The 12495-nt window shown below is 41.0% G+C and overlaps 1 protein-coding gene across 2 annotated transcripts in view; it reads right to left on the bottom strand.

Annotated features, from left to right (window-relative positions):
- arhgef10 (Rho guanine nucleotide exchange factor (GEF) 10) overlaps window positions 1–12495 on the bottom strand; it is a 423195-nt gene that overhangs the window by 254501 nt on the left and 156199 nt on the right. For both annotated transcript variants that reach the window (XM_070884917.1, XM_070884916.1), the window contains exons 7-9: window positions 9582–9641; window positions 8202–8386; window positions 4171–4284 (exon numbers count right to left, since the gene is read on the bottom strand). In XM_070884917.1, coding sequence (XP_070741018.1) covers window positions 4171–4284; window positions 8202–8386; window positions 9582–9641 — 359 coding nt within the window. The remainder of the gene's footprint in view (window positions 1–4170; window positions 4285–8201; window positions 8387–9581; window positions 9642–12495) is intronic.

Genomic DNA, 12495 nt, shown 5'->3' on the forward strand with positions numbered 1-12495 from the left:
ATGATGGGGGGGGAGAAGATGATGGGGGTGGGGGGGCAGACAGAGAAGACGACGACGATGGCGGGCTGCCGCTGCCAGCTCCAACGAGGACTTCGAGAGACTTCGGGCGAGGCTGCCCCCAGCGAGAGGCCGGGTGGGCGGCCCCGCCACCGAGGTAAGATGTGCAGGCCTCTCGGCCGGGGATTGGGGCGACGTCCCTTCGGCCTGGGATAGGGTCGTCGCCCCAGAGACAGGATGCTGGGAGCTACTGCGCACACGCACAGCTGCCGACACGGTTTTTGGTGCAGGGCTGTAGCTCCGCCCCCAGCAGCTCCTGCTGCACAGCGCCGAGGTGGAAATGGGCCTACAGCTATCGGAGAATCGTGAGGTAAGTATTCAGCGCAATTTTTGTTCTATAAATTAGGTGGGCCTCTCCGATGTGCGCCGTTCTAGCAGGCAGCCGAAACTTGAGCCCATAGAGTACAAGCCAAAGAGGTAATGATAGATTTGTATGAGGCAATGTTTAAGGCACAGTTAAGAGTACCGTGTGCAAATCTGGGCACTCCAATACAGAAAGAACATTTAAGTCACAGAGAGCATACAGTGTCGATTTATAAGGAGATTGATGCACAATGAGTCTTCACAATTCCTAGTAATCAACCTCCCCTGTGCACAATAACCAATCCTGAATTGATTTGACTTTGGTCTCAACAGTCTTGCTGCTGGCCTTGGGAAATATAGCAACTGATATGAGGAGCTCACCCTGTTTTATCCTTTTGTTCTGTTTCCCAAACGGAAACTGAACTAGGTTCTGTTGCGAGAATCTGCAGTAACAAAGGATCCAAGAATAGCTCTTTTTTTATTGATGCAACCCTAACCTTAAAGTAGGCCTTGAGGTTCTGAAAGCCAGGAACAAGAGTGAGAAGGCAACTGCTCCAGGGCCTAGAGCATTAGGAAAAATTGTGAATTTAAAAGGAGTATTAAAGTTTTGGAGACATCATACATTAAACAAGAAAGTATTATTTCAATCCATCCAGTTTATCCTATTACTTAGGACCCACTAACTATTTCGAGGTCCTTCCTCACATCATTGCAGTTCCTGGTAAATTAATTTGTACATTTCTCTTTTACTCATTCCCTAGTTTGCTGCTCAACTATTCTTTAGTTTCAGCACAAGAAATGTCTTCACATTCAGTCAATCTCCTTTTAAATTATAGATGACATTTCCCTCAAATTGAAAATAAAACAACAACTTGTATTCATATAGCGCCTTTAGCATAGTGAAACGTCCCAAGGCGCTTCACAGGAGTATTATCTGGAGAGCAGGTATACAACATGCATGTAATGAGTGTGGTTGTAAATTTGTATCCTTTGAGAAGCTTCAAGCAAGGTTTTGCTTAAAGAGTAACCATTTCACAAAAATACACAGAAATCAAGGCTACAGTGTATTGTGTGTCAGAATCACTTCACAAGGACAGAGATCAATACCAGCAATACACAGAAATGGCAACAGAAATTTCTCGGAACTCTGTTATTTGACTCTAATTCACCCTTAGGATGGACTACGGATCCAGAGGCACGAGTTCAAATCCCACAACTGCAGCTGGGGAATTTAAATTTAGCTAATTAAATAAATCTGGAATAAAAAGCTAATATCAGCGGTGACCATGAAACTACCAGATTGTTGTAAAAACCAATCTGGTTCACTCATGTCCTTTCGGGAAAGAAATCTGCAGTCCTTACCCGATCTGGCCTTTCTGTGACCCATAGCAGTGCGGTTGACTCTTAACTGCCCTCTGTGGTTCAAGGCGGCGGCTCACCACCACCTTCTCAAGGTCAATTAGGGATGTGCAATAAATGCTGGCCTTGCCAGCGATGCCCGCATTTCGAACAAATGTTTTTTTTTTTAAAAAGACTCCTTCTCCATCATTCCTCTGGTTCTTTCTAAATCTTTTAATCCTCTGGTTCTTTCTAAATCTTTTAATCTCATTGGTTAAGGAGATAGACCGTTGGTCCCACCATTCACTAAGGGCCCCGTTGCCCTCATCACGCCGTTATCAGCTCACACTTCCAACACCTTACAGAACAAAAACATTTCAAGCTGAAGGGTGCAAGAAAGCGTCTAACTAATGGCATATGCTGAGAGATGCCCTGCTCCAGCAAATTCTGGGTTATTATGTCCACACAAAGATTTGGACCCATGACAGAGGTACTGACTAAAATACTACTTATAGCAAACTTCAAACATTTTGAATAGAAAGCAAAAGATGGGACTGAACAGATTTACTCTGGATCGAACCATCACTCAGAAGGGACAGGAAATGATGGGCACATATTTTCTCAGTGTTCTAAGAAATTGGATATCACTGAGACTCCAGATTCATCATGGACTGCCTCTCGATGGGAACCCAGATTGGAGAAGCGGGCACAGGGATCACTGCATCAAATTTGCTGTGCTCACGAAGATCCAGCGACTAAAATTAATGTCTGGAAAATTAGGAGAGCTGCAAATTAGACACGTTGACCACCAGGCCCAATTTTCACTCTCACAATCTCAACATCAGGGCATGAATATTTGCACTAATAGGTGGCATATATTTCCACTTTGCTGTAAATGTTGAACAGAGTGTTTCCACTGTGGGAAGGACATAGCTAGAGGCCATCAGTCTAAGATAGTCACTAAGAAACCCAATAGGGAATTCAGAAGATACTTCTTTACCAAGAGAGTGGTGAGAATCTGGAATTAGCTACCACATGGAGTGGTTGAAGTGAATAGTATAGATGGATTTAAGGGGAGGCTAGATAAGCGTATGAGGGAGATGGGAATAGAAGGTTATGCTGATAGATTTAGACGAGGAAAGACAAGAGGAGGCTCGAGTGGAGCACAAATGCCAGCATGGACTGGTTAGGCCGAATGGCCTGTTTCTGTGTCATATATCCGATGTAATTTAACTTTTCAATTAAGAAAATCAATTTTTACAATCTTTGATTAACTTTAATTATTGCTTCAACTTTTAACCAGATGTATATAACTTTAGGACACCGTAAGCCTATATCATCAATGAAAACCAGTCTGCCATTTGAATTTCTGGAGCCACTTCTCTAACATTTCCTTGCAAGGAATTAATCCCGCAGACTAAATCCATTACAATGGTTATCATTGCTTAATACTGTAGGTCACTCAACATATTTTCTTCCTTTTGATGATTTTTGGTATCTTCCCCCTTCCTTTTTTGTCTTCCACCCAATGTAGCAACATGCTCATCTTTCAGTATTCAGTACTGAGGAAGGATTACACTCAGAATGTTAACCTCTCTTTTCTCTTCACAGATGCTGAAGGATCGGATATGCAATTCCCGCACTTTCCATTTTTTGTTTCAGATTTCCAGCATTGTCAGTTCTTTTAATTTCTATTAGTCCTAGTTTAATATCATTTTCAAGACTGCAAAAGACTTCCCTCAGTTATTATATATTTTCTATACATCTGAAAGCAACAATGGTCAGCATCAATCTGTCAAACCAATTTGCACACAAATACCTGAGTTTCTGGTTAAAGGCCAGGACAATTTGATTGGTAATACTTAATTACATTTCATCTAGAATCATCAGTTTAAACAAAATGTAATTTATAACTCAGAAGGGCATCAACTAGATCTTTGCACACATATTTACACAGCTGGTTTTCCTTACAAGGAAAACATATTACATCATGGACAGCTTTTCAACCAGACTAAAATGGAATTCACAAAAATAAACATGCAGTTAAGCTGACACAAGTGCTTTTCTCCCAGTTTCTGTCCAATTATGCAAGAAACAACATAATAATCCTCCAGTATTTACCTACACAATGAGAAGGAATTTGTGGAATCCACTGAGCAATATCAGAGGAGTAGGATTCCTTCCAGCTCGAAGAACCAATTTTCCAGTTCGAGGGGGCATAGTGACATTTGGGCAATAGTTCAAATCACCAGCAGATAAGGAATGCTGAAAAAAATGCAACTCAAGTCTTTTCATAAACTATCAATTGCCAATTTTGTAAAAGCCTAATCTAGTTTGGAAAAACACTTGTGGTTTTATTCATAAAAAGGTGAATCTGGCCGAATTCCCCATACCTTGGGGGGGTGGGGGGGGGGTAACAGTATTATAAACGTTTGCTCAATTCCAACACTCTCTTCCTATCGGAGAAAGTACCTTCCGCTCTTGTTTCTGCTTCAGTTGCTGAAGTTCCACACTTCCAACTGCATTTGCCAGTTCTTTCATCTTCTTCTCATAGTGCTCTTTCAAACGACTTAGGTCCTGCGAAAGCTAAATCAAAGAAGCTTATTCAGCCACATGCGGCATGGTAACTTACGGGTAATGTCCTGTTATTTAAAAGTCTAATATTGTATTTCAAGAAAATAATTTGTATTACTTATGTATCAATGCGACTCAGTTGGTAGCACTCTTGCCTCCGAGTCAGAAGGTTGTGGGTTCAAATCCTACTCCAAAGACTTGAGCACAAAATCTAGGCTGACACTCCAGTGCAGTGTTGAAGGAGTGCTGCGCTGTCAGAGGTACTGTCTTTCAGATGATACTTTAAATAAAGGCCCTGTCTGCCCTCTCAGATGGCCCTAAAAGATCCTATGGCACTATTTTGAAGAGCAGGGGAATTCTCCTTGGTGTCGTGGCAATATTTACCCCTCAGCCAACATCACTAAAACAGATTATCTGGTCATCATCACATAGCTATTTGTGGGAGTTTGCTGAGCGCAAATTGACTGCCATGTTTCCTACATTACAACAGTAACTACACTTCAAAGTATTGCATTGGGACATCCTAAGGTCATGAAATGCACTATATAAATGCAAGTTTTACTTATTAAATAATCTAGAAAACAAAACTCCAGTAATACCACAAAGCACAGTAATATGGAGACAATCTCGTTTAACAGATCACTGTTATGGCAATTCTAACGTTATAAATCTAAAAATATTGTAATGAGTTGAAAATACCTTAAAGGAAAAATTCCTATGGGAGGGTTTGGATGGGCAGAAGGAACAATGATTCTTCCCACAGAGAAAATAGGAAACCTGATCTTCTCACACAGCTAGCTGAAAATCCAGCAGGTCAGCTCAAAAAGCTGGTAAACAGCTGCTCAGCAGAATTCAGTAGCAGGTCAGCAATCAATAACAACAGCCTAAATCAGCTTTCGTCTGGCTCCTGATTCAGTGCCAGCTAGGTAATTCACTGGTGCGGAATTACTGACATTATCTAGATTAGTGTTCAGTGCAACAAGTGCGGATCTATAGCTTGTGCATCATCAAATAAAAGTTAGGATCATGATCTTGGTACAACAGTTGGCCAACATTGGAAGTGACGTTGCAGAGCAAAACAGCAACTGTGAAGCTAAGTATGATGTTGTAAGGTATTTGAATACATCCAAAATATACAGGTTCCAGGATATTGAAATTTCACAAGTCATTTGCAAGAATACACGGTGAATACCAGTGGATGAGACATTAAACCAAGGCCCCCGTCTGCCCTCTCAGGTGGATGTAAAAGATCACATGGCACTATTTCGAAAAAGAGCAAGGGAGTTCTTCCCCATTGTCCTGGTCAATATTTATCCCTCAGCTAACATTACAGCAACAGATTATCTGGTCACTATCACATTGTTGTTTGTGGGAGCTTGCTGTGCGCAAATTGGCTGCCACGTTTCCCACATTACAACAGTGACTACATTCTAAAAGTACTTCATTGGCTGTAAAGCGCTTTGAGACGTTCGGTGGTCGTGAAAGGCACTAAATAAATCTCAGTCTTTCTTTTTCTTTTATTTCCAGTCATTGTATTTGCAAAAGGATATATAAGCCAATGGAAACAATTCAAAGAGGCAACAACGCTATCACGTCTTTGGAGAAAAGCTGTACAGGCTAACAATATTCCCATTGGAAAAATAAAGATAGATTAAATGGCAATTCAGAGATCTTTTGCATAAAACTAGAGTAGGAGAAATAAAGAATATAATTAAAAACTAAACAAGCTACACTTAACAATAATGTTTTTACATTAGGAATCACCAATTTCGTTCTGGTATAGCACCAGTGTTCAACAGAAGAGTTGGATCAACTCCCTGTTCTGCAGAAGGTAGAGCTACACGTGTTGAATGGCTCCCTTACACCACAACTTTAATTTATGTACTACTATTTCGCAGGCACTAGCTGATGGAGCAACAGCCAACATCAGCTGAACATCTTTGCTGTAGCTTACAGAGATGACCAGCAGGGGGCAGATTTTATAAATTCAGTATCATAGGCAGTCCCTCGGAATCGAGGAAGACTTGCTTCCATTCTTAGCGTGAGTTCTTAGGTAACTGTGCAGTCAGTAAATAAGTGGACGGCATATGTAATGGATCTGAATTGCCTAACTGCACTTCGAGTGCAGGAAACAACACTCTTTCCAGAATAGATTACTACTATTTTCCTCCTTTCCAACTACATACCTCCTATGTCTGAGGAATTGGCAAAGCAAGCTGCTTCCAGAGGTATACCAATGCGGTTTCGTCCAGCCGCTAAGAGGTATACAAAGATGGCTCAATAACAATCCTGCCTGCAAATTCCTCCCTTCTTGTGGGGAACAACATGGTTAAGTAACACTGCTGAGATTTAGAATTCAATGCTCAGCAACTTTTCAGTGTTGCTGCGTGATTTCCTTCTTAGACAGTACTTTACATGGGGAAGAGAATCATTTTTACTTCTGGCCATCACTTTGCAATCATATGTATAAGGAATAGAAACAATGATGTTAAGCAAGAGAATATCATTAATTGAGTTTCTTTCTTTTGAAGATATGCGATATGAAATTGGTGATCTCATCAAATTCAAAACCTCCTGAATCCCAGCAAACTCCACTTGGCAACATCATCCGAAAACACAGCGTCAGTTTCCACATGTACGCCGACGACACCCAGCTCTATCTCACTATCACTTCTCTCGACCCCTCCCCGGTCCCGAAATTGACAAACTGCTTGATGAGCAGAAATTTTATCCAATTAAATATTGGGAAGACCGAAGCCATTGTCTTTGGTCCCCATCACAAACTCCGTTCCCTAGCCACTGACTCCATCCCTCTTCCTAGCATCTGTCTGAGGCTAAACCACACTGTTCGCAACATTGGTGTTTTATTTGACCCTGAAATGAGCTTCCGACCACATATCCATGGCATAACTAAAACCGTCTATTTCCACCTCCGTAACATTGCCTGTCTCTGCCCTTGTTCCAGCTCATCTACTGCTGAAACCCTCATCCATACCTTTGTTACCTCTAGACTTGACTATTCTATGCACTCCTGGCTGGCCTCCCACATTCTACCCTCCGTAAACTTGAAGTCACCCAAAACTCGGCTGCCTGTCTCCTAACTCACACCTAGTCCCATTCACCCATCACCCCTGTGCTCGCTGACCTACTTTGGCTCCCGGTTAAGCAACGCCTCAATTTCAAAATTCTCATACTTATTTTCAAATCCCTCCATGGCTTTGCCCCTCCCCATCTCTGTAATCTCTTCCAGCCCCACAAACCAACCGCCCCCCCCCCCCAAGCCCCCCACCCGAGATGTCTGCGCTTCTCAAATTCTGCCCTCTTGAGCATCCCTGATTATAATCACTCAACCATTGGTGGCCATGCCTTCAGCTGCCTGAGCCCTAAGTTCTGGAACTCCCTCCCTACCTCTCTTTCCTCCTTTAAGATGCTCCTTAAAACCTACTTCTTTGACCAAGCTTATGGTCATCTGCTGTAATTTCTTCTTATATGGCTCGGTTTCAAATTTTTGTCTTATAACACTTCTGTGAAGCACCTTGGGACATTTTACTACATTAAAGGTGCTATATAAATACAAGTTGTTGTTTTTATTGTCTAGGGATGGAGAGGTCCTAGCCAGTAGCATGGATTCCAGGGTTCCATGACTCGAGCAGTTTGAGCTGATCTGAGCTCACTATTTCCCCTACTGTTTCCTTTGAAGCTCTGAGATGCACGTGCATGTTCCCAGTCAGTCACTGTGACCAAAAGAGAAGGATTTTCGACCCGAGGCCAAGAAATAGTAATGCTTCTCTGTAGCTACTCTTTTCTTCTATATAAAATGGGAACATTCTTCAACAAGTACTTTCCCTAGTGCTTCTTTGCCCTTTGAGGTCATACTGATGGTCATAGTGCGTTTTATAAACAAAGACGGGAAAATGAATAGTACATACATGTATCTTATTCTTGTGAGATTTGCCTTGGAGGAAGGAGTTGGGAATTCCATTTTCACTTTTGGACTCTCCATCACTTTGTTCTTCGTAGCTCTCAAACTCACTGGAGCTCCAGCCATAATCCAAAGAACTAGTCGCAGCCTCGTCCCCACGTTCCACATCATCATAAATTAGTTCCTCTGGATCTGGCAACAAGGTACGGTTACATCAAACCTATCGTCCAATTGTGCAACAAGTCTATTAAAATGAACGCTCATTTTGACAACAATGGAAGACCCCAACAAAATGGCATTGGTGCATTTACACATAACCTCAGAATTGAGGTCCTTTCTATATTTACATATTTACACTTCAGACAAAATTACATATGTATGTAATTAAGATAGTACATTGATGGTTGAAGATTAAGTTTACTTTCAAAATATACATTGGCCGGATCTTGCTGGCACCGGTCGCTGTTTTTAACCTTTTGAAACTGACCGCAACTTCAGGATTTAGCGCGTGCGCAGCCTAACGCGGAAATCCTGAAGTTGCGGTCTGTCATTCACTGCTCCTCCACAGGCTGTGCTGTGACCCTTCTCCTCACAGAGCCTGCAATCAGTGCAATCGGTCAAATCAGGGAAACTGACAGAATCATCAGTTGTCCCTCAGTAACACCGCTGTTAAGTTCCTCATTAAAAGTTAGATCCTTTTGGATTAGGTGTAACTGGGTTTTAACAACATATTGACTGCTAAACAAAGGCTATGGCCCTCAGAAACTAATTTTATTATGGAGTGCCAAATTTATCCATTTTAATAAAAATTAATTTATTTTAAGAAACTTTACAAAACTATGGTTTATCTTTACTTCAGGTTTGCCTTTTCCTCATGCGAGAGCCCCAATCTTTGTTTTACGCTCTCTAACATTTTTTTTTAAGTTAGAATCAAAGGAGCTTATTCACTTCGCTGTCTGGGAGAGCTCTCTGTTTTGATTGGCTGCTTAGACAGCTTGTTGACGTCACGGCAGCTCTTTGCTGGCAATCCCATTAACTTGCGTTGATTTCAATTACGCGTCTAAAAAGCTGAACTTCTCGCCACAGAGACCACGAGATCTTTGTGCGAAGCTTACTTCGGGGCTAGCGGTGAACACCTTTGCTTCCACCACTGGCCGCAAATTGCGGGCCATTATCATGCAAACTGCTACATTAATAAATGTAACAATGGGGTGCTTTTTGCCATCTCAACACTCGGTGCTACAGTGAGACAACACTCTCCGATAACTTTATTTTAATTTTGTTGAGGAATGCATTGCAGATCCAAAAAGGTTAATTGTGGGTCATAACATTCAAGGACAGACTGTTCATTGCAGACGATAATAAACCCACATTAACTAGCACTTACCGGTTACTGATGCATCTGAATTTTCTCTTGGCACATCATCATAAATCACTTCATCCTGACCTGTGAGGAAAGACAACAATTATTCAGGTAGTTTGTATATGGTTTTAAAACTCCCCTGTGCAATATTTGTACATTACTGTTGCCCAAATGAAACAACCACTCAGTCATTCATTTAATTAATACAAATGTTCCAAGTTGGTGCTATTATATGAATGTTTGCTTCAGCATAAAATGAGGAAGCAAGGTGCTTCTGCTTAGTTCAGAGTCAAACAGTCTTTGAATAAATTGTAATTCATGGCTTCCACATTCTCCTCGAGTCCTGTTTCAGACTATATACACCATGATAAACAAACACATACCAATCTGACCAATGAAGTTTTAATTGCTGCACCTCGTGATTCCTTCACAAACTCGCTTTGTAAGATTATCTTATTCCTTTTCCAAGACAAAACTCTCTAAATTTTATAAGTTCAATTTTTCCAAGTATTAGCACTGTCCAATTCTGTAGCTACAAGTACCACATTACAGATTATCTTGTACAATTATATGCCAGTATACACGATCACATCTGATCTACACTGGGATAATTAAACGATGAAGATGTCTGGGAAAGCCAGAAAAGTGGAAATTTTCAACAAACTTTGGCCCTACTTATCAAATATAACTTCAGCATTCTAAAAGCCTATATCCATCAGCTGTTGGGATAATGTAGCCTTGTTTGTCAGGTTACTCCATTTCCTGCTCCTGTAACAGTGTAAAACCACACAAACTACGAGTTGTAACAACACATGTGAATTTCTAGCACTTATGAATTTGGGCAGTACTTCATATTCCAAACATTTTTCTACTTTACAGAAGAAAATATTAGCTTCAGGAGAATCTTGATTGACGCTGTGTTAATTTTCTGACCAATATGGAGATCCTGTGACGTCAATGTGAAAAAGCATCCTGGGCTGGCTCTACAGGGTACCGTGGAGATTGTGATTATAGACCATCTCGAGCAGATTATTGATGCTACCAGAGTGGAATTATTATTGGCCCGGATTTTACAGTCAGCGGCGAACAAACGGTGCTTGCCGTTCATTACACTTAACCTTGCCACAGACTTTCTGGGCTTTTGCACTGGAACCTGCGGTGATAGAGAGGATCTGGGACTGTGTGAACAAGACAAGCAATGGTGTGTCTCCTTAATCAATCAGATTAAAGAATTCTTACTGAGGCATACAGTCTGAATCAGGAAGTGTAAGTTGGAGTATTTAATTCAATGCCAAATCATGTACAGAAAGCCAAATACAGAGATGGAAAGAGGAGAGTAAAAGAAAGAAAGAGAGAGAGAGAGAGAGAGAGAGAGAGAGAGAGATAAGAGAGAGAGAGATAAGAGAGACAGAAAGAAAAAGTAAAAAGAAATGTAATTTAAATAAAAATATTCAACAATAATTAAAATCTGAAGAAATGAGACTCCACATATAAAAGTTAATTTTCAGTGCCAGAGAGGTTGTTTGACAGTAATGAAGACTTATCATGCCATTAAAAATGTACATATACTGGAACTTCAGAGCTTTCCATGAGTTTCGATGCTGAGTCTTTCAGCGAGATACTGTTATAGCAAAGTTTGTGGAGGAGCAGAGCAACTCGGACAGCAACATTCTGATTTCCATATTTAACATCGGATGTACGGTCGCGGCAAGTTGCTGTCCGATTTACTCCATAATAACGGTGAGCGCCGACAGTCTCACCGTTATCTGTACTGCAAAATTCGGGCCCTAGTATGTAGTGTTCAGTAGCAAGTATGAGAGGTGGTGATATGTGGGTGAAGAATGGTGTTTACTGTCTCATTATACTTAAACTGATGAAGGGGTAACAATGTTATTATGAAGACCTGAAAACCTAGGAAAGCTGGACTGGGCTACAGGATGGAGTAATAATTATTACAATACAGAAGATAAATGGAATATTTTAAAACATTGCTGAGAGAGATATCAGCCTTATAGGTACCCAAAAAGTTATGATCGGGAACACATAGCCTGAAAGGGTGGCGGAAGCAGATTCAACTTTCAAAATGGAATTGGATATAGACATAAAAAGCTGGTGGACAATAGCAGGGGAGTGGGATGAATTGGATCGTTCTTCCAAAGAGCCAGCACAGGCATGATGGGCCAAATGGTCTGCTTCTGTGCTATATGATTCAATACAAGAAAAACCCAAAATAAAACCCAAAAGAAAGTTCTAATGATAAACAAACATTAAAAAGGCCACATTTTCAGGAAGAGAGAGACAAGTAGAGAAAAATAAATTTTAAAATAACTACAAATAGTATAAGGAAGGCCAAGATCCAAGCGGCAACAAAAGAACAGTCTGTATCCTCAACCTTGCTCTCAGTGTACATATGTAACTGTCAACATCACTGTCTTCAACTGTTGCTACTTCTGAGGCAGTGGCAATTTTCTGTGGATTGTAGAAAAGGTTAGGCTGTTGGAGGAATCATTCATCCCCACTTCCCAGATGACAAAGGAGATATCCATGTTTTTGCTGGAGATATAGCTTCAAGTCTGAGTTTGATCAATGCTTACTCTAATTATTCCTTGGATTGACACCTCTCTTCAATGCATGAAAAGCTGCTGGCTATTCTTCATTCGTTGAATGCTCTCCACATCCTTTTTTTTGGAACCTCACTAATTAGCACATTAAATTCACTTGATTTTAATTCATGCCCAGCATACTCAACTATCATAAACTTCTGTGCTGCACCATCGCTCATAACGGCACATGGCCAAATGCTTTATCCTAACAGTTCCAAAGTCAGAAGTGCATTGGAGAGAGCGAGCATATTATAAACTTTACCTACAATTCACCGTCCAAAGTGGGAAATGCACTTATACAAAGGGGCATATTGGAAGTTTAAGATTTATGGTGT

The sequence above is a fragment of the Pristiophorus japonicus genome, chromosome 7, assembly GCF_044704955.1.
Source record: "Pristiophorus japonicus isolate sPriJap1 chromosome 7, sPriJap1.hap1, whole genome shotgun sequence".
Lineage (NCBI taxonomy): Eukaryota > Metazoa > Chordata > Chondrichthyes > Pristiophoridae > Pristiophorus > Pristiophorus japonicus.